General features: G+C 41.5%; 1 protein-coding gene and 1 long non-coding RNA gene across 3 annotated transcripts in view; one reads left to right on the top strand and one right to left on the bottom strand.

The window, feature by feature from the left end:
- Positions 1-2,604: 2,604 nt before the first annotated feature.
- Positions 2,605-21,144, bottom strand: part of LOC104910564 — a 65,809-nt gene continuing 47,269 nt past the window's right edge. Inside the window, exon 3 of the long non-coding RNA XR_002114030.2 lies at positions 2,605-3,133. This is a non-coding gene — a long non-coding RNA (uncharacterized LOC104910564). The remainder of the gene's footprint in view (positions 3,134-21,144) is intronic.
- The window catches only part of SLC20A2 (solute carrier family 20 member 2), a 37,241-nt gene continuing 20,755 nt past the window's right edge, over positions 4,659-21,144 (top strand). The window contains exons 1-6 of one of the 2 annotated variants that reach the window (XM_003205466.4): positions 4,659-4,914; positions 11,074-11,613; positions 15,836-15,976; positions 17,196-17,281; positions 18,864-18,960; positions 20,997-21,113. In XM_003205466.4, the coding sequence (XP_003205514.1) occupies positions 11,325-11,613; positions 15,836-15,976; positions 17,196-17,281; positions 18,864-18,960; positions 20,997-21,113 (730 nt within the window). In that variant the 5' untranslated portion in view covers positions 4,659-4,914; positions 11,074-11,324. Of the gene's footprint in view, positions 4,915-4,984; positions 5,082-11,073; positions 11,614-15,835; positions 15,977-17,195; positions 17,282-18,863; positions 18,961-20,996; positions 21,114-21,144 lie in introns of those variants that run through there. The other variant, XM_010709584.3, reaches the window with a different exon arrangement.

The raw sequence follows: 21,144 nt of genomic DNA on the forward strand, positions 1-21,144 counted from the left end.
CAGCCTACAGTGAAGCAGCATGTTAACTCTTTCTTATAGATGGATCCCGTCTCACCACTGTGCTCCCCATGTTTGTAGCAGTGAAGACTGTAGGAGGTAGAAGTGGACCACTACACGGACTCTGAAGAACAGCAGCTATTGATCTTTGAGGGCAAACAGATCTATTGGGTGGCATGTGCTGTTATTCATATAACATATGAATACAGCATGTACTGGAGAGTGTGAGGAGGGAGCTCTCTCTGGTGACAGAAGTGGCTTGGACCTTTCTCCAGACAGCATTAAAGCCCATGTATGTCATTACCGGGCTCCTAGGTGTCATAGCTGGCTACTGTTCCAACAGCATGAAGCCGTAGCCACCGCTTTCAGTGGCTGCATCAGTGTTGCCATCTTTATAATTTCATCACTGGTTCTTCCTGCTTTTAGCAGTCAGCTAGCTCATTTCAGCAGTGCCTGATCTTCTTTCATGGTGGATGTGCTGGTTTTGGAGGATGCCAGCGTGGCCACTCAGGATGCTTGAATGTGTTGATAACTGCTTACTCATTCTGCCTCCCTCTTGAGAGAGAGGTTCACTGGCTTCAGGGGAGTCCTAGAGTTCTCTTGTAGCTCAGTGAGAGAAGACATCACAGCAGTCACGTGAAATCCCAAACAAAATGAGAATGGCAGTTAATTTGGGGATTGAAGTGTCATACTTCCTCTATCTGAAAATTCCCATTATTGAATTCTGGCAATCTCATTCTGGCTTTTTACCAAGGGGATCTTTGCATAAGCCTTTGAATTTGTGAAACATTGAATTTCCAAATTGCCTTTAGCATTTTACAGCCAATTTTTGTGTTCTACATGTAGTTAATGTAAGTTGATTAGTAATTTGGAATAATGCTACTTGAATTGTCAGCAGCAGCCAGGGTTTTTAGAAGTGCGTTGCCTATGTTGGTTGCTTACTTTAGAGGTGGGGCTCGGGAGGGAAGATAGTTGATAAAGTCCCAGGAGACGCAGGGCAGCGGTTCTCCCATTCCTTTGCACTTAATATGAATGTTGTAAACCCAGCCTCAGTGAATCAGCCAGAGTTGGGGTGATACAAGTCCAGTTGGTTCCTGGCATAAACTGGAGCAGTGCTCGAATCAGCACTGACTCTCCAGAATGGTTTTGCTGCCTTTGAAGTCCTGCTGGCTCAGCATGGGCTTGTTCTGTGTCAGGCACTGGAATCAGCCTCACTCTCCCAGCCTCTGTTGTCCTCCAGACCAGGCTTGGCCTCCAGCAGTTCCAGCTGTGGCTTCCTCCTTTCCATTTTCCCAGGGCTTACTTGCTCAAAAGATGATGGGTGGCTACAAGTGGAGTCACACTGCAGTATGGCAGCTCTCCCTGCATGCTAATGTAAGTACAGCAAGTTCACCTTAGCCATTGGGAATGGAAGTCTACTCATTGGGATGGCCTGTCCACCCTGGGAGACCAAGGGCTTGCTGGAAGAAAAGTTTCATATGACGGCGTGACAGAATTTGGAGTTGATAAAATAAGACCCCCTGAATTTTTTGCTTTCTCAGAGCAAAAAGCGCAATCCATACCTGAAAGTCCACCAGCTTTTTAATTTTTATGTATATGACATTGGACTTTACAGACAGTCCTGAGATTGTTTGAGATCATTGAGTGAAATAAAGATATATCTCTTTCTATTCGGAGATTATCCTGATAGATTACAGAATGTGTTGGAGCTTGACACCCAAAATGCAAAAGCGAGTACACAGATGTTGATCAGAGCAGGCTAATTCCAGCTCAAACAGTGTTTGTGGCTTTGCTCAGGAGTGTCTCTAGGTCTGGCATCTGCAGAGGAGATATTCAGAGCCATCCATCCAGCTTCATCTTTCCTTTATGCCTGTTCATTTTCTCTTCGTCATTTGAAGGTGGGGATTCCCAAAGTATCAGGAGCACAAGCACAGGGAAATCAAAAGTGCTGAGTACCAACTGCATGTGGCTCCCAGTTTTAGAGTATCAATATGTATGCCAAAGTCCGAAAACTGGTCAATTACCTTATTTAAGACATCAGAGTGCAACTGGAACAATGTTGTGCAGCTTTTGGATGTTTTTATTGCATTGCTTTTTCTGACTAAACACAGGTTGCAGGTATTCAGATTCCAAATCCTACAGTTTTTCATGTTAGAAAATGACAGCCAACCCCCATTATTTTCTTCTCAAACTGTATGCATTTTAAAATACCTCTAACTGCATAAATATGTAGCTTTCCCATCTGAATGGGGAAAAAAAAAAGGCAGTTACTTTTGATATAACAGTGCCCAGAAGTTGCCAATTAATGCTGCTTTAGTTACTGATAAAAAGAACCTTGGCATCTTTCAGAAAATAATGCAAATTGATTATTTTAATCAGCACATCCTATTAGTCTATTTAAAGCAGAATATAAATCTGTCGACACTGGAATTGTTGAATCAAACAGCGATCCCTCAGTTGTGGACTTCCAGAGTAAATTACAATCAAGAAAAAAAAATTACAATATCTAATTGTGATTGTAATATGCAGTATTTATAATTTCTACAAATATTTGTTTTGATGGGAACCCAACCGGTGCCACCACTGCCAGAAGCCAAACCTCATCATTTATTTTGTGGTCGTATAAATTTTCCTTTGCCTGTTTCTTTAGTGGTATCCCAAATTGTAACTTTTTTTAATGATCAACCTATCTTGGATCGACTTTTCCCATGCCTGAGGTCCACAGTGCTGATTTAGCAGAAAAAAAGCTTGAAAGATATTTCCTTTTTCTCTGCTGTTTATTATATCCTTTGCAATTGCTCTGAAGTTTACGTCAACAAGAAACCACGGCTGTGGTCAAGCTGGCTCATGGGAAGTGGCACCCAAAGGGTTCTACTTTGTTGTCTGTGTGGGTCTGAGATGGTTCCCACAGCGTTGGCTGGCAGCTTTGGCTTTGGGGAAAGATGGAGGTACCTCCCAAGTAGCCCGGCCAAGGGGTATCCTCTGGAAGGCCTTCCTACCTGCATCTGCACGCTTGTGGAGGCACTCCACGCTGGATGAACCATTGTTTATGGGGAACTGGAGGGGGGCTGGATCTGCTTCTGATCCTTCGTGTCTGAACCATGCTTTACCGTGCCAGTCATCAACAGCATGTCGGCTATAAACAGAACGTGAAATAATATTTTGTGTTCTGTTTTTTTCTTAAGTATTTTTTTCATTTGTTTTTCCTACTGTATAAAGCTAAATAAGTACTCCAAGAAAGTTTCTGTGTTTGTTTATTCACTTCCTTAAATCCTTGGAATCTGGACCTATAAATACAAGCTGACTTCATGTTTACAATCAGGTTCACTCTCATTTGGATTGATTGATGCTGCTTTTAAAAACTAGGATAAAAAGTAAGATATGTTTAGATCTTCAGGAAAAGATTTACCTTCTCACTGTCAACATGTGTGGCTTTTTTAAGAAGGGAAAACCAGTTTCTCACTTTTCTAAAACTGGTGAGCTTGTTTGCCAGCAATTACAACATGAAAAGGAGAGACTTTACATCCAGACCTGAGATTTAGCTGTGCACAAAGCTGTGGGCCTTGGGGCAAGCTTATTAGTGGTTGGGTGTTGACCTTCTGTAGACATTTCTTATAAGAATTATAAGAATTAACATTTCTTATAAGAAATCCTGGCCTGACATTTATCTTTTTTCTTTTTTCTTTTTTTTTAATTGGAAGATTTTAATGTCATTTCTGCCTTAGAGATTTCCAGCTGGAGATTTGCCCTAATTCTCTGTAGAAGATGATGTAGGTTTACTAATCCACCTGAGTTTTTTTAACAAATATAAACCACTTTTCAGATTTACCAAATTATCCCTGACTGTGATCTGCAGCTGAGCTCAGTTTGGAAATCGTTTACCTCCTTGTTAAGCAATATTATGACTTTATTCGAACTTGAAAAAATAGATGAGGTAAGAATTAAGTTTCCAACTCTATGTTCGCAGATTTCTCAAATGTGGAGGACATGGCAAATTTGAGTTTGTTATATTTGAATGCGATTTAGAATGGAGTCAAACCTAACAGTTTAGTAAAAATGTTAAGTTTGAAATGCCATTTACTTATAAACCAGAAGCCAATCTACATGTATCAGGTTTTTAAACCACAATGATGAAGTTTTTATTTCAATTCCTTTCTGCTGAATTAAATAGTTTGATTGTATCCTCTGGTATTCAAGAACATATTTTATATAAAGCTAAGCCAGGTGCTTTTAGGCAAACATTGCTTTTGCCATGACACGCATGCAAAATTTCTTCCCACTCCAAGGAAGGTGGTTCAAGGAATTATGCCTATGTAATCGAGGCTGAACTTTTGTATGTGAAGTTGCTTGCTTAGGCATTGCTCCAGCCCACACTCATGCACATCTTCAGCTTTCTGCAGTATGCGTAGCCTGTGAGACCTCTACTGACATGGATAAAATAACGAGCGTGCAACATCTTTCCTCAATCAGATGTGCATACTTTCTTGCTAAATGCACTTGCACCACTTACATGAAGCGTAGGCTCAGTGTGCTTGCAAAGTGGGCTTTTCAGAGCCCACCCCATCTCCCCAGAATGCCCAGCGGTCACTGCTCCTGGTAAGAGATTTTTAAAGAAAAAAGAGGTTCGCTGTCTGGTCTATGCTTGTGCTTGGGGGGGAAAGAGAGAAAGAGAGAGAGAGAGAGAGAGAGAGCGCGTTTTGTTGTTTTAATATGAGCTTCCTTGGATTGGTTTGCCTAATGAGTGCAATTGTGACGCAGTGTTGTGTTTTATCAGTGCCCACCCCCAGCAGAATTCTTTGCTTAAGAGGAGGCAGATTTCCACCTCCTGAACACGGCTCTGGACTCGTGCTGATGCTTCTTGGAGCTGTCTTGAGGGCTCCCCTGTGCTGGAGGGAATTCTATCCGAGGACTGCCTGTGTAAGTCGCCAGCACTTTTATGCCCTCTGGAAGTTTGCATGTTCAGATGTGGCTATGCTGAATGATAGGCTATCTATTTTAGACTTCAGCCTCTATTTACAATCAGGAAGGCATGTTGCTGGGAGAACTTAGCTCCTGTCTCTCTTGAAACAACTTTTAAGTATTGGGTGAGTTACAAAGGTTTCTGTGCATGGCTTTCTTTTATAAATAAATGTAGTTTAAATATCCACAAAGCACTTGTTTGTTTTCTCTGAACAGATCTTAGAAATCTGTTGTGCAGAATCATAAAAACTATTTGCATGTTAGAAAGACTTTGCTCAGGCACTGAAAGATAAAACTGTTCTTTAGTACATCAAAATATCTTTATCAACAGGTGAATGAGAACTTGTTGGTACCTTGCCTAGCTTACTTCGTTGGAATTACTGCTTATGCATGACTGTTTTCTATCACTTGAGTGAATGTTTTTGGCAACATGATTTCACACTAAATATTTTATCTGCATTTTTGGCCTTTCGGTAGTGGGAACAGAGGTTGTTAGGGTCTAGGAAAACACAGCATCCTCTGCAGGTTTTGGGAGCTGAATGTGACAGTCCCTCTCTGCAGTGTTAAACTTGATAGGAGTCCCTGGAAAACTGTGAACTTCAGTGCCATTTCCATATCAAGTAGTAGTGCCAAGTATGCACAAAAACATAGCGACTGCATGAAAATAGGAACTGATTGATACAAAATTGGTTCTGAGTATGTGGCAATTGATTTTTAAAAGTACATTGGTGGGTTTTGTGTCCTGGAGCATTAAACTTGCATCACACTTGGCCTTGTGACAAGTCCTGTGCATGTAATTTAGAGCCATATAGGGATGTTCTTAGTCTTGAATGACTTGAATTGTACCACCTTCCATATCACAGATGTAATATTAGTAACTTAAAGCAGATACTTTGTGAGTCTTATGGTCCGAGCAGGAAATAGAAAAGATAAGAACTATTTTTGTGAACTGTCAGGGACTTTGCTTATTAATCAGGTCTGATTTCTGTGCAGCACTGTATTTAGTACCAATAGGCTGTAATGCCTGAGCTATTGCAAATTTAGAAGATTCCTGCACTTATATACATAGGTGGCAAGCCTTACAAATGTATCTTATGTAAAGAACAGCACACAGAAATTTGGGAGGGACGGAATAAACTCCTGAAAGCCCCAGTGTGGTAAACGTTTGAAACAGACTATTCAGCCACCGGTAATGAGAAGTGAAGGTCCTGTCGGTGCAAATTAAACACAGCAGTCTAACAAAATATTTGCTTTTTTGAGCACTGCAGGGGAGAAGAAATTGTCCTCCCCTGTATCTCTTGTAATAATGTAAAGTGGAGTACTTGTAATAGTTGTCTTTAGAAGTGCTACATTAGTTGCTGTCTATTGATTTTTTGTTCATACGTGATCAACAGCAGAAAAAAACAACAACAAAACAAGAGTTGAAAATGGAAACTCACTGAATCCCCATCCTGCCTGTAGCAGGGTGAATCTTTACACTCCAGGACAGGGCAGCTGCTGAGAGCAGGTGCTTTGCATGCAGTGTGATTTATGTACATTTTAATGTTTCACGTGAATGCAGTGGATTCTCCCCTAATTTTCAGGAGAGAGAAGATGAAAGAGCATTTATCGGGTCTCTGTTTGTTCCTCTCTGTCATCCAGCTGGACTGCTGGTGGGTAATGCACTGGGATCGCTTCCTCAGACTTTGAACCTAGTCCTTAGCATTTGTTTAACCATTTGTCCCTGTTGTTAGGTAGTTTTGCTTTCTCTCCACTAGCAATCTGTTTGCCTAAAAAATAAGAACTGACAACATCATCTATCCAACTTCCTGTTAATTTTTCACCAAAAAACTTGCCTACGCTTAGAAATGTATTATGAATAGTTTCCAGAATAGCTCTCTTAGTAAGTACCCACATATAAACATGTCCTGAAATGATCTCCTGCTTCTCACTTCCTGACTTTTCCTGCCCATCTGCTTGTCGCTCACAATGAGCTGTGGTGCCCCTCTCCTGGCAGTCCTTCTACTCCTTTCCTCCGGGGAGGAGACAGTCAGCAAGAGGCAAACTAACATCACAGGGGCTGTCTGGGTCACCTGCCAGCGCGGATGTGCTTAGCATTTCCAACAATCAGGTTTTTTGCATTGAAGTGCAAGTTAATAAGTCCACTGAAAGAGCCCATTTCACGAGGCCCAAGTATGCCACACTAATTATTGATCAGAAGAAAGCCACGTTAGCTAAAAACTTTGCCTTTAATGCCAAATCAGCTTCCCGTGGCCGGAAGACTCGCCCCAGCGTCATTCCACATGCACGCATCACAGCATCCCACAGGGGTGTGCACTGTGGCCCTGAGCCCTGTGCCCTGCGCCCTGCAGGCCCAGCCTCGCCACAGACCGCAGGGCCCTGTGCTCTGACAGGGTAACCTCTCTGTCTGGTGCAGCCAGCTGGGGAGACCATATCGGTCCCACAGGTGAAGCTGAGGATCTCCCAGTGCTGAGCAGATCAGGCTTAATTGCATTTGGCATCACGGAGGCGTATTAAGAAAATACAAAAGGGCAAAATGAGTTGGAGGCTTCCAGACGTCATGCAAAGCCGACAGTCTGTCAGACTCTCCTGTGTGGTGTTTTTACCCATTTCTTTTTTGTCCCAGCAACAACTCAAAATACCACAGCTCATGGGCTAGATTAGGTGAGGAGGGGCATAGCTCAGCGTGCCCAAGCATGCCAGATGTATTTTGGGCTCCAGAAAGAAGCACGCTACAAGATTTAGTCTGTATTTAGTCACTGGCCTACTTTGCAGGATATTTTGCATTTCTTTCACAGAGGAGCAGATATGACCATTTTTTTTGTCCTTCTTTTCATTTCTTTCTTTAAGCTTTTAACATCTCCTACTTACTTAAGGAGAAACTAGTAACACCGCTCAAACACTGCCTGCGTGTTAGTTTCTAAACATGCCCATTCCCTTTCCTCTTTTCACTTGGATTTTAGATACACTAAAGACAAGGCATAGCTACTGCTGTGTTCTGGCCCTGGTAAAATTGAGTCAAGACTTCAGAGGAGGACCTCTGTTTTGATCCTTGCAGTGGCACCTTGCTGCAGACATCCCTTCCTCCCCATATCGCATTCCAGGGATGGCGGTCATGTAGCTGCCCCTCAGCCCTTTGCCAAGAGCCCCACCAGCACACTTTGAGACTCTGTGGCCTTCATCAGGAGATTTTGGAGCTCTTTGCCTCGGCACACCTACTTTCAGCCTTCATTTCTTTGGGACCACCTGGAGCTCATCCCCCAGGGAAGCTGTAAGGGCAGCCTTTTGACTTAGCAGTTTATTATGGAAGCTGGATGAACTGGTTGAATAAATGCTGTCCTATGAGCTCTGCTGTAGTGGGGAATGTCACTATACCCATGCTTTCCCTCATCCGAGAGATTGGGTCACCACAGAAAATTGGGAGGTAGGTTGGTAAGTAGGAGACAGACCTCTGCTGGAAATAAGGATTTGTTAGCATCTCATGGGTCTGAAGGAAACAAGACTCTCATAACCACTGTGTTTGTGGATACATGGGCATTTCAGGCAAGTTTTCCCATTTTCTGGAGAGGATGCTGAGGCACAGAGGCTAACTTGGCCAAAGTGCTGTACAAACGCATGCAGGGTAAGGAATTTAATCATGAATCTCCAGTATCAAGGCAGGAGCTTGGTCCAGCACTTCATCTCAGCGAAAATGCAACATACATAAATAAAAATGAGTGAATCTAACAGAATAAGGAAAAATGTTTCTCTGTCCCCATGCCTGCATGCTTATGCTCTCTACGGAGAATTTTGAAGCGACATTTCTCAGCTCAGGCAACAGTGAGTCAGTTTTCAGAATGCCTTGCAGGCTGAACTGCTCAAACCACCACTTCGTTAACACTTTATCTTGAGTAATTGTGTTTTCTGTTGTGGTTCCATCTGAAACAAGGTATGTAATAAGGCTCTCAGTATGAGAATGACTGGGAAAGGCTCCCGAGCTATGGAATAGGCATTGGCATGTCTCAGTGTCTCATGGTTGCACACGACAAGTTTTGTCCCCCTTCTCAGGCAGACAAGCTCTAACTGTAATCAATTCTTCTGAATATTGTTAGCCTTTCCCCCTTTTCAAGTCTTTTCCCCTCCAAGGGCTGAGTGCTCATGAATTATGGGCAACAAGTCTTCAAATATGAAAAATGCATTGGGGCTTCGTTTTCACATGTTATCTCATAGTATAAAAATCCTTATACAAATGTTTTCAGCACTTAAGACCTTCCAAGATGTTATTTTGGAGTGCAAATCATTCAGGGGTTGATGTCTGCTCCATATCTGGAAAAGACCGGAGCAACAATCACCCAGCCTCTGCGGAGTCTGGAAGAAAAAAGAGAAATCTTTTCTCCTTAATATGTATGTTTGGATAAAAAGATCAATCCTTGACATAAACTTCAGGGTTTTTCAGGGAACGATTACTTAATTATCAGTGTGATGTTTCCCTTGTGGTAATTCTCAATGATCCAGCATCTTAGGAGTATGCAAAATCTCATTATTTTCTAATTTCATCATGATCTCTGAGGTTTTGGATGTTCTCTGCAGAGACCCTCCTTCCCTCCTAATGCAGACCTTCAGTGTATTCAAAAGAACTTCAGCATGGTTTTGAAACCATGTGTGTGGATTTATTGAATGAGGCTGAAGAGCAGTAGTTGGGCTCAGTGTTTGCCATCTGACTTCCCCCAAGTCTCTGAAATGTTTTTTGCAAGGTATGCAGTTGGCTGGCAGGTATTTCTTGTTGAATATGCCTGTGACCCCTCACCACCTTCAGAGTGGCACTTCCCTGGAGCGTAGATAGGAAGATGCTACAAGATGGCTTCATAGATGTAGATGACTGCTACAAGAGAAGCAGCCAATAGGAGAGGCAGATGGATTTCTCCAGGCTGGTGCTTGATTCCAGCCTTTAACCACCTTCGTCCTTACTGGTTATGGGACCCGTGAGTCCTTACAGGCTTGAGTTCAGCAATGCTTTGCACCTGTGACATCTGATTTAAAGATGAAGAGCTTAGGGGGCAAATGTATGAAGGATTCATGCAGTCTGCCTGAGCCAAATCTGGAGAAGGGTAATTTTTCCCTACATACTCTCAAGAATACTTTGGTTTTAAACTGCCTCTGTTTCATAGCAGTCAAAGGAAGCTAGGTGATTGCTGAATGTAGAAGTGTGGTTTTTAAGTTTGATTTATATAAATATACTTAATGGCTTTCTCACTGATCTGGAGATCAAGATATACCCTTTTGGATGGTGAAGCTTTTATTTTTAAAAGCTCTGCATTTTTGGCTTAAAGATCTCACTCATATTTCAGATTAAACTAAGTAAAGACTAAGACAGTTCAAAAAGGATTTCATACAATCAAAGTCATCAAAATATTCAAATATAAGAATGGTTTGAGTATAATAAGCTTATTAGTAATTAGTAACTATCTACAGAAAAGAGGAGAGAGCTTAAAACTTTTTAGTCAGACTTTTCCCTACACTTAAATAGATCTATAGGAATACATGGGAATATTGTGATCACTGTGCTGATTCAGTGGCTGAGAAGCTGTAAGAAGATGATATCCTTACTGCCTGGGATGTGATAATAGCAATATATGAATATCAGTGCTCTTGAGAGTATTTTGGTGACGTTTCATAGACAAAATCATTTTCCAAAGCAGTGCATCCCATTTACAGCTGGTAAAATGAGACAGCTTTGCAGAGGGAACAGAACTGGGCAATGCCCATCAGCTGGGAATGAGACTGTGTGGTGTAGTCTGTATGTCCTACATCCTATATGCTTACGTGGTGCCAAGGACCAAAATGAATCCTTCTAGAAAGAGAGCTGCTCAGTAAATGCGGCAGAAAACACCAACCTCTTTGAGTCCTTTTAAAGCAATCAAAATATTTTCTCAGTCAGTGATACTTCAAGAAGCGTGTTGCTTTGGAGGTGACCTAATTTTAACCTTTTTGAATTGCTTTATGATTTAGAACAGTCACATGCCAAAGCAGGGTCCCATTAGGGGATTCAAATCATCTGTTTACTACAGAAAACGCACACTGAGACAGGCTCTGCAGGCTCTTTTTTTTTTAATTTTCTTTTCTTTCTTTCTGCTGCAGGACAGGACACCACTGCTGTACCAGTTTGGGAGCAAAATATGGAATGTTCTTCACTGCTGACTGAGTGCAGGCAAATGAACAGTATTTATAGTAGTGTGAAAATCGGCAGTTAGCAGTTTCTTCACATTCTAACACTACCAGAGAGAACTCATTGTTTACAAGAAATCTGCTTTCCAAATCCGTTACGGTTCCCTTCAGCCTTGACTATTAACTATTTGCAAAGGGGAAACTGATCTACGCTTTGGGGAAAGATGGCAATGGAAGAGTACCTGTGGATGGTCATTGTGGGTTTCATCATTGCTTTTATTTTAGCATTTTCAGTGGGTGCAAATGATGTTGCCAATTCTTTCGGGACTGCCGTGGGCTCTGGTGTAGTGACTTTGCGCCAGGCTTGCATTTTGGCTTCAGTTTTTGAAACTACTGGCTCGGTACTGCTGGGAGCAAAAGTAGGAGAGACGATTCGGAAAGGTATAATTGATGTTAACCTGTACAACGACACTGTGCCGCTGCTGATGGCAGGAGAAGTCAGCGCGATGGTTGGTAAGTAGTGCTTTCCTGTTCCAAGTAGCAGTCACTGCATGTTTGTCATCCTGCTCATTGTGAATGTTTTAATTAAATTTACATCTTCCCATCTTCTGGACTCACGTCTGGTTTTGTACAAATAGTGGGGTTTGCATTCCCTTTTTAGGCTCCTACTTTTTAAAAGCATTTTTAATCATTTTCATTTTCCAGCTATTCAGCCATTTAACTAATAGAGGAAAAAATGTTTAACGTAATGGATTGTATAGATGTATTCCTAGAGTACCTAAAAAACGATTTTGGAGATTTACATTGTGGTAAATGGAAAATATGTCAGCATACCGTTTGTGACTGCAGAGAAAATCCTGCAGGAAGTTTACAATGAATTAAGTATTAAAGCAGTTGCCTAAATAGTTTTTAAAAATTAAAGAAAATGAAGCATATTTGCTTAAACTTGTGGTTTTTTCTGACTGATTGCAATTAATCATACGTTTAATCCTGCCCCATGACAAAACTTCAAAGAGCAATAAAGATATATGGTCACACATTAAAGGTATTTTTACTTTTTCTAACTCAAACCAGCAGCAGTTCTGCGTACCTCTGAGTCTACTCTGTACACTTTTGTTTGCAGTTAAATTAATCTCTGTTCAGAACAAGTGGCATATTCTGAGGTAAGTAACATTAAGCCCTGGTATTTCTCCTTTGTTTGTATGCAAGAGGCTTTGTGAGCTTTTGGAGAGCTCCCACAAGGATCAACAGCAAACCTGCTTTTAAAGGGCAGGATACAGCAAGCAGGAAGCACTCTCCCCAAAGTTTTCAAACAGAACCCGCACAAAAAATAGGTGATTCCATACAGAGATCAACTACATGCATTTTTTCCCATTTCTACACTTTTAAAAAATTCTAATGGATCAAGATGGGCTTAGACTGCCACTTTCTGGGCTGGACTGACGTAGTTTTGGTGAGTGAGAGGGGCAATGCTCCTCTTCGACCTTCACCACACCTGAGCTTCCTGAGAGCTGGCTGCCTTCCCTGGTGAAGAGGAAGAAGAGCCGATTAGCTGCTGTCTCATACAAGGCAACTGCAAGGAACATCTTCAGCACTCGTGAGCTACATTTCTTCCTCTATCTTGATGCCTTGCAAGGCCAGCTGCAGATTCCTGCTCTTGCCCCCAGGCTGTGGGATGACTAAGGAGTGTCACTGTGCTTGCAGTATTTACCCTTTTCTTCCTGAGATAGCTCCATCATTTCCGACTCCCACCTGAGAGCAGCTCACACCACATGAGACGTAAGTAGTGACTTACATCTCCTGACCACCACCTGCAGAGCAGGAGTCTTTTCCCCTTTCTGTATCTCTTCATGATGTTCTGATCCTGGCTGGGCAATGTTTTATGTCCCTTATGCCCCCTGTGGAGGCAACTGGCCAGAAGCTCAAGGAAAACAACTTATTTGCATGTGTGTTTACGTAAGCCTGTGTGAACTTCATGACCGGTTGCATTCCCTTCCTTCACTAAGGGCATTAAGAACAAATCCCACATTTTAAATCTCTGAATTAAGCACAAATTACCAACTGCAGGTTCCATTTTTTTCCTCAAATCCACCTCCAGCTCTCCTCTGTATGTACAATATTTTCTCTTTGTTTTCTCTCCTGTATGTTCACGTTTCCTCTTTTTCATCTGCACATTTCTCTTCATTCTCTTATGCGTCATGGTCATGGTTCCATGAACAGAGTTAGCTTCTGAATTTCACTGAGGCTTCCACGAGCCAGCTGTATGGAGGAGACCAACAGTCATGGTGTCCTCTTTCAAGTTGTTACTGGAAGATCTCTTGATGCTTGCAGACAGCAGATGGGAATTTTCAGAGCAACCACCTAGTCAGAAGGAAGGAAGCAAGGAGCACTGGGATTGTCTGGGGATGACATAATCTGCATTTACATTCTGTAATGCAGCATTTTGTAATAATTTGTAACCTACTAAAATGTTGATTTTTGGTGGTCCGAATATTTGAGACTTTCATTTTTGGGATGCTGTAGCATACTTCTATACTGGAGCATTCGTGCTGTGGGCCAGGAAAACCTCTAATGAGCCCTCTGGTTTCAGGGCTGGTTTTGTCAAGGTTGGAAACATGCATTTTTCATTAGAGAGGAGTTAAGGATCGATGTTGATAGTTTAGGTGTCTGCCTTAAGGCATTGCAAGCCCCAGAGGGAAGTCCTGTTGTGGCTTAATTTGTATTTTCTTCTGTACTCTGACATGCTTGCTTTAACTTCTTTAGACTACAGATTGTCCTTCTTAGGCTGCTTATCAATCCTCTAATACTTTCCCTCCTGTTTGTTTTCTGGATTGATTAAATAAGAAATAGTGCCATATTCCCTGTTTCCCCATAAAAAAACCCAGCTATCTCTGCATATTTGTAGTGCAGCTGTGACTTGGAAGCATTTTCTCTGTTTTTTAAAATGACTTCTTTTTGGTGCAATTATGTGGCTGACTTATCTCTTTGTTCATTTGGCTCTTCAGAGATGTTACCATGTGTGTTCCCTTTCACCTCACTTCCACTTGCTGATCTCTTACGTTCATGTCAAAGGTTTCTGAGTGTATTTATTATTGTTATAGTGTGTGGGAAGAGAGGCCAAAAAATGAAAGGGCAGGTGTTCTTTGATTGATCTAGAATTTCCAATACCAGTAGGAGTACCAGTTGTTTTGGGATAGCGCTCCAGGAAAGATCAGTTTTACAGCCTGATTGAGTTCCACACTGCATATGATGCCAGCAGATTGATCTGGCAAGACTAAGTGGATGGTATTTATAAGGCAGAAACTTGACTGTATAATGGCTTGTTTGAAGTGACAAACCAGTCTCTGAGGCTTGTTCATCAGAATGCCTTTCATTCTTCTCTTCAATTCTCTATATCTTCCCACCTGTCTTCTCTACCAACCTCTGCTGTCAAGACTGTTCCTTCACCATGTCTCATCGTGTGCATCACCCCTACGCTCCTTGCACTGGAGCCCTTGTGCAACTTCAAAAGGCATCAGTAATTGGCTCCTTGCTCTCTCCCTTCTTAATGTGTATGTCGTGGAGCTGTAAAGCAGCTCTTTTTCAATAATTTTAAACCCTGATTTGTAGCCAGAGTCCATTTCAAGATCTTCAAACCATCCTCCCCTGTTGGAATTGAGAATGGAGGCTGGGATTTGAGTGACAGTGTGTGTTCAGCAGCCTTGCTTTATCACCTGTGTCCGCTGCCGATCTGTGAAGACTGATGGCATGAGCCAGAAAATATGGGATCTCTCATTGCAGTTTGATTGCTGTCACCTTGGAGCTTCATAACATATTAAGATTTTGTCTCAAGACCACAAAGTCTTAAGATGAAAAAGAGATATTACTAAGAGCTCTCTAATATTCGACAAGCAGAAAACTTGAATCATGGCCCAGATGATTTTGATGTCCCCATGCTAGCCCATTGCAAGAGGAGCAGAGGACCTTTTGTGCTGCAGTATGAAAAGAAGAGCGTGGAGCTGTATGCTGGTGGGCTCGCTGTCCAGCTGTGGTCTAATCTAACCATCACAATCTTGAACCAAAACTGAATACAAGGTTCTCTCTGTGGTGCTAGGAATCTTTTTTTCCACAACTTGAATTCTCCAGTGCTGCAGTGAGCTACAAATGAAGACAGTGAGCATCTTCACTCCCTCCTCAGTCAATTTATCCTGTAGAGTACTCTGGATAGTGGCTGCACATCACTGAGAAGAGGCATGAAAGCCCCTTGAGCCAGGATTTGAGCCTTTCTCTGGTAGCATCTGAATTCAGCATCTGGGGTATCTCACCAGTGAAGCCATGGTTGGCTCCTAACACTGGTCATTTGGAGGCTTCCAGGTTTGTTTCTAGAGAATGAGGTTTTCTAAGCTTGATGCATACCTGGAACTGTTTGTTCATGTGATTCAGTGAATTAACTGAATAGTGAAAAATAGTGAAAGCCTTCAAAAAAGAACAGTCTTGTTGTGCAGTGTTAAGTGCTGTTAATAACAAAAAATAATAAATAAGATGCAGCGTTCAAAGCAGCCATTAGACTACTGTAGTATCTGCTTTTGCAGTCAGAAAAGGAACAAAATTCTCTTTAGGAGATCTCTTTTGTGCATGTGGAGTGTAGTCTGTGTTCATAAAAGAGCAAGGGTATGTCAATGAGAATTTTCTGTGTGACTTTTCTTTTACTACTGTTGTGTACAGTTTATGCTTTTTCCCCTTCCTCACTTTCCAGGTTCTGCTGTTTGGCAGCTGATTGCATCTTTCTTGAAACTCCCAATATCGGGGACACACTGCATTGTAGGTGCTACTATTGGATTTTCCCTCGTTGCAATTGGCACACAGGGAGTTCAGTGGATGCAGCTTGTCAAGATTGGTAATTGCCATTTCCTTTTATGTGGGAGGGTCTGGGAAAAATTGTGCACTGACTGCAAAAGCTTTCACAGAAGCATGGTTTTTCTGGCAGCACTACCTCTTTAAATTATTTTTCACCTGCGGCTTGCAGTGCATCTCCAGGCCAGCCTGGAGAAAGGTAAAATGCAAGTTATGCTTTTCCAGCAGTAAGCTGAGGAAACATTTTGCTTCCCAGACGTGCTTCAAGGTGACATTCCTCCTAATGCTTTTTGCGGCAGCTCACACCACCTCGTTCTTACTCTGAGGAATATGAATGCCCATAGCATGTGTCTCCACCTACCAGATCTAGGAAGGTGGAAGCTGAGTGCACAGCACATGTTTACATCACAATCTCCCACTGCCGCCATCAGCACCGCCAAGCAGGGATGTCAGGGAGGTTTTTGTATTGTTTTGGAAGCCTTGTAACCCAAGTCATATCCTGAATTCTGCATTAAAAGGATTCAAGGTTAAAGGCACAGGAATACAGTTGAGCTTTAAAGAAGTTTTAGCAATGTGTATTTTTTTGTAATTCTGTCAAAAGTAAAATGAAGTTTTTAGTGAGCTTGGAATGACAGCAGAATCAACCTGTTAGCCGTGTCACAAACAGTAAGTTTCTGGATCCAATAAGAAACTGGATGAGATTCCAGAGCCATGCCCTAATCCTGTTTTATTGAAATCAGTGGGAGTTTTGCCACCCACTTCTGTTAAATTAGTACTGAACATTTGCAAATCTTGCCCGCAAAAAAATTTATGTGCATTGTTCTCTGCAATTTGTGCTTCTGTGGCATTTCGGAAATTGAGACTCTTACCCTGTGAGCCGCATGACATCCTGATAGATGCAGTTACTTGCCACTTACTTGCACCGTTCACAGTTACGGCGATCAGGAATTTTTAGTAATTCTCTTAGTCAACTCTGCATCAGCTCAGATAATTTTTTCCTGATTAATTTGATAACTAAACTTGCAAAGTTATTTGAAAATGTTTTGGCTGATGTTTCTAATAGTGCCTAGCAGTAGCTTGACTTTCAGGAATGTCAGTAGAAATTGAGCTGCGCCAGTTGTAAGTAAATATCTGAAACATTCCAGTTCTACAAGAACAATTTTGAATGCATTGCTCATTGACTCTAGCTTCTTGACTATTATACATGTATATAATACTATATATTTCATGTTCTTTTCTGTCTATTTTTTTTTTCAACACAGTTGCCTCTTGGTTTATTTCCCCACTGTTGTCTGGCTTGATGTCTGGAGTACTTTTTGTGTTGATTAGATTCTTCATTCTAAAGAAGGTAAACAAATTCCATCATTATAATGAGTGCCTGTTACAAACTGCTGTGTTCTGGCCCATCATTTGAACGTGGATATTTCCACAGAGTTGAAAGTTTGTGGCTTGCTTTTTGGATAGGAGACCAGTCATTCTTTACCTAGCCATTGGAACTCTGTTTGTTCTTAGCAATTCTGAAAGCTCAGATTAAGTAACAAGACGCATATTTGAGGCTTAGAAAGCGCTGTGCAAGTGCTTCATAAGCTAATTAATGTAGTATGTTCTGTTTCGTTGAAAGATTATACTTTGACATTGCTGCTCTATTAGTACAAATATTTCAGTGTTGATTTAGCTTTATGGTAGCAATTCAAACTGTTATTTATAAAGAATAGTTCTCACTGGGAGAAACTCTCATTAATATTTCAGAGAAATTTTAAGCTTTGGTTTTCTTCTGCATCAGATATTAGAAGATGGGCATCTGTTTATTTACTAGATTCTCATGAAACCTGAATCAAGGGGTTTTAGTGATCTCAGTCAGCTTTGAGGTAGTATTAGTCCATATATCTCTAGTGTGGAAGATGACTTTCTTCCCACCCAGCAGAGACTGGAAACCAGAACACTTTTATCTGCTCTTTTCATTTCTCTCACACTATTCAACTTGCTAAAATAGGTGGTACAGCACATGACAAGGACCAAAAATAAGGGATACCATGTTAGTGGTTATGCAGGGAGCTTAAATAGACGAGGAACTAATTCTTTTGCTATATATAGCACCACCTGTAACCTCAGCTTCATCATTCTTTAGTTCTGATGTAAATAAACTTCAGTGATAAAAGCAGGTGGCAAATTTGAACAGACACAGCTTTGAATTTAAAATGACTTGATCTGCATAAAGGGTGAGATTCTGTAGGGAAAACGTTCCCATTCAAAAACTTCACATGAAATTAATCATCAAGATCACATGAACGTGCCCTTGTGCACGTAGCCCTGGTGTCTCTGCATGACTTTAGGAAACAAAATCTGGCCAACCACCCCTCGGCTTGATCAGGCTCTTCCCAGCTATGTAGAGCCCATCAAAAGGCCAAGGCTCTCTTTTCACAAAGGCTTTTTCCGTGCATTGCATGGTGCATTTCCTCAGCCTCTTTCCTCAGCACTGTCAGCTGAGCCTCTGCTTGTGAGCACCAGGGGCACAAGGCTGCACAGCTGTTTGCCTTCTGTGCCCATTGCTGAGCTCTGTGCTGGGCAGTGAGGCATGGTGACATGCCTGCTTCAGTTAAAGTGCTTGGTCTGGCAGCCAGGACAGACCCCTGCAAAGTAAAATGCTCACAGAAAGAAGCTTGCCTCCAGGTCAACCGACAGGTCTGCAGCAGACCTGAAGCTACAAGAACAGTGTTAGGCTTCCCCAAAATACTGGTGCTTGCCAAGACCATCTCTGGAGGTTTGACTGTAGCCATCCAGGTCAAGATCCTTTTCTCACCATCCACCTGAAGGCTCCACCTGCTTGGCACTGGCTTGGGAGGATGTATTTTCCTTATGTTGGTTCATGTTTATATTAATCTGTTGGAAAACCTAGCTAATGCTTACTTTTTTTCCTGATTTTTCTGCAGGAAGACCCTGTGCCCAATGGTCTTCGTGCACTTCCAGTGTTCTATGCTGCTACCATTGCTATTAACGTGTTCTCCATCATGTACACAGGGGCACCAGGTGAGCAAGCTGTCTGCAGCCAGAGGCATGGCTGGGAGGTTTCCCGCAGTTGTGTTGTTGCGTTCATTGTGGATAACAGTTTTCCACCAGTGTGCTTTTGGGTAGCTGTAAACGCTACATTGCTACTTCTTTCATTAGGAGTTCACAAGGGCAAGAGTGAAACATGTACTTGCATGCATTCTTCTATGTGTACTTGTGTTTTTGTGATTCCCCCCTGAACACTGTTTAGTGCAGATGGGCACAGCTATAAAAAAAATTTCTTTTCAGAGGAAAGGGAAATATCGACCTGCCAGCTTCAGCTTTATAAATCTGAGGTGCAAATATGTAGAGCAAGGAGGGAAGATCAGAGCAGTCTGGTGCACTCCATTAGTGCACTCCATCTAATGCTATAGCTCCACTGAAACCAGCAGAGTCATGGTTCTGATGAATCTGGCACAGAGCCTATTAATTAAATATACTTCTTTATTTCCCTTCAGTGATAAGGAGCCCAAAGTCTTTTCTGCATTTAATACATCTTCTCTCTTGGGTGCTTTTCATTGCAACTCAGTAGAAGGAAATGATACTTCATTTTCCTGACTTTCACTACATTCGTATTTTTGTTTTTGTCTATTTATATATTTTAACATGTTTCTATATTTACATACTTTAATTTGCATGTATATTTTTATATATTTGCACTTATGTGTTTATGTTTAAATTTGCTTAAGCAATGAGTACTTAAACATAACCTTGCAGTAAGATAGTTCAGAAAAAAGTGTTCAATTCTCTCAACTACATTACTGAAGAGTCTGGTCACTGAACGTTATCTTTAGATTAGATCATTGCCCTGGAGCAGTGAACGATCACACAATTGGAAAGAGACTCCAGTCTTTAACGTGCCCCCTGAATTAAGAAAACAGGTTTAGAAAGTGACCTTTTCTGAATGGAAATCTGTTTTCTCTAAAATGTGCTGTACTAAATGTACTAGACAAATGCATTTGTTAAACTGTGGTTGATAGCGTAGCATTAATGAAATTAACAAAAAGCTTGCAAAGTTCCCACTTTGAGGGAAGCATAATTCAACTTTTCTTTTTTCTTAAGTCAAAATCCTCACTGGATGGATATCCAAGATGTTTCACAGTAAATCAGCTGTATAACCAACATTTCCTGACTAATTGTTTTGCAGAAGTAGGTCAGGCAGTCTGCAGTGACTCATTAAGCCAAATAAATGAAATAAGAATCTTAATGTCCCTTCTGTTTCAGCTAAGCAGTCTCTAAAGTGTGTGAGTGAAAAGGTAGGATTCCATTTTTGATATGAAGAAAATACATGTTTACAACATATGTCTATTCTCTATCGCCTCTACTCTGGCAGCGTTTACGAAGAAGTATGAATCAACAACATAAGTTGCAAGATAAGCACGCATTGATGGAACAGAAGGGTCAGAGTCCGGGCTCTTTCTTCATCAAGGGCCTGATCACACTGGTTAATTGAACAGGAGCAAGGAGATCTCTTGGGAGAATGGAAGCCAAGCGGTCTTAAAGGAGTACAAGTTGTTTGCACAGTTTCACATTGCAGGACTGGAGCCTCGGTTCAGAAGTGCCACATGAAGCTATTATTATAAGCAGATAATGGCTTAGATTAAGCTAAGCAGCAGGTTTTATTGACCAGAGCAGAGGTCAGGTAAATACTTAACCTAATGGGCAACAGAGTTTAACATGCATTAGTATATACAGCAGTGACAAACTAGTTTTATAGCCTGATACGCTATACAGCTTTATACCCTGATACGGGTGTTTTGCCACTGACTTCTTTGGAAATGAGGTCACTGGGAGGTAACAAATTGCTTGGAGGATCGGTCCCATAAATGTTAGCAGGTCGTCTAGACCTTTGAATATTGCATGTATCTGACATATTCATGTTAAAAATGAGCAGCTCATTCATGTTGGGTTTGAATACAAGGCAAACACGGGCTTTTGCAAGTCTGATGTTCCACTGCTTGAGATAAATAAGTCAAGTTAATTTACAGTTTGCTTGGGTTTTACTTTTGTCTTCACAGTACTTGGACTGGTACTGCCAATGTGGGCTATTGCTCTAATATCACTCGGCGTGTCCTTAGTATTTGCTGTCTTAGTTTGGATTTTTGTATGCCCCTGGATGAAGAGAAAAATAGACAGTAAGTACTTGCTAGATGAAATGTGAATGAT

The sequence above is a fragment of the Meleagris gallopavo genome, chromosome 4, assembly GCF_000146605.3.
Source record: "Meleagris gallopavo isolate NT-WF06-2002-E0010 breed Aviagen turkey brand Nicholas breeding stock chromosome 4, Turkey_5.1, whole genome shotgun sequence".
In the NCBI taxonomy this organism is placed as follows: Eukaryota; Metazoa; Chordata; class Aves; order Galliformes; family Phasianidae; genus Meleagris; species Meleagris gallopavo.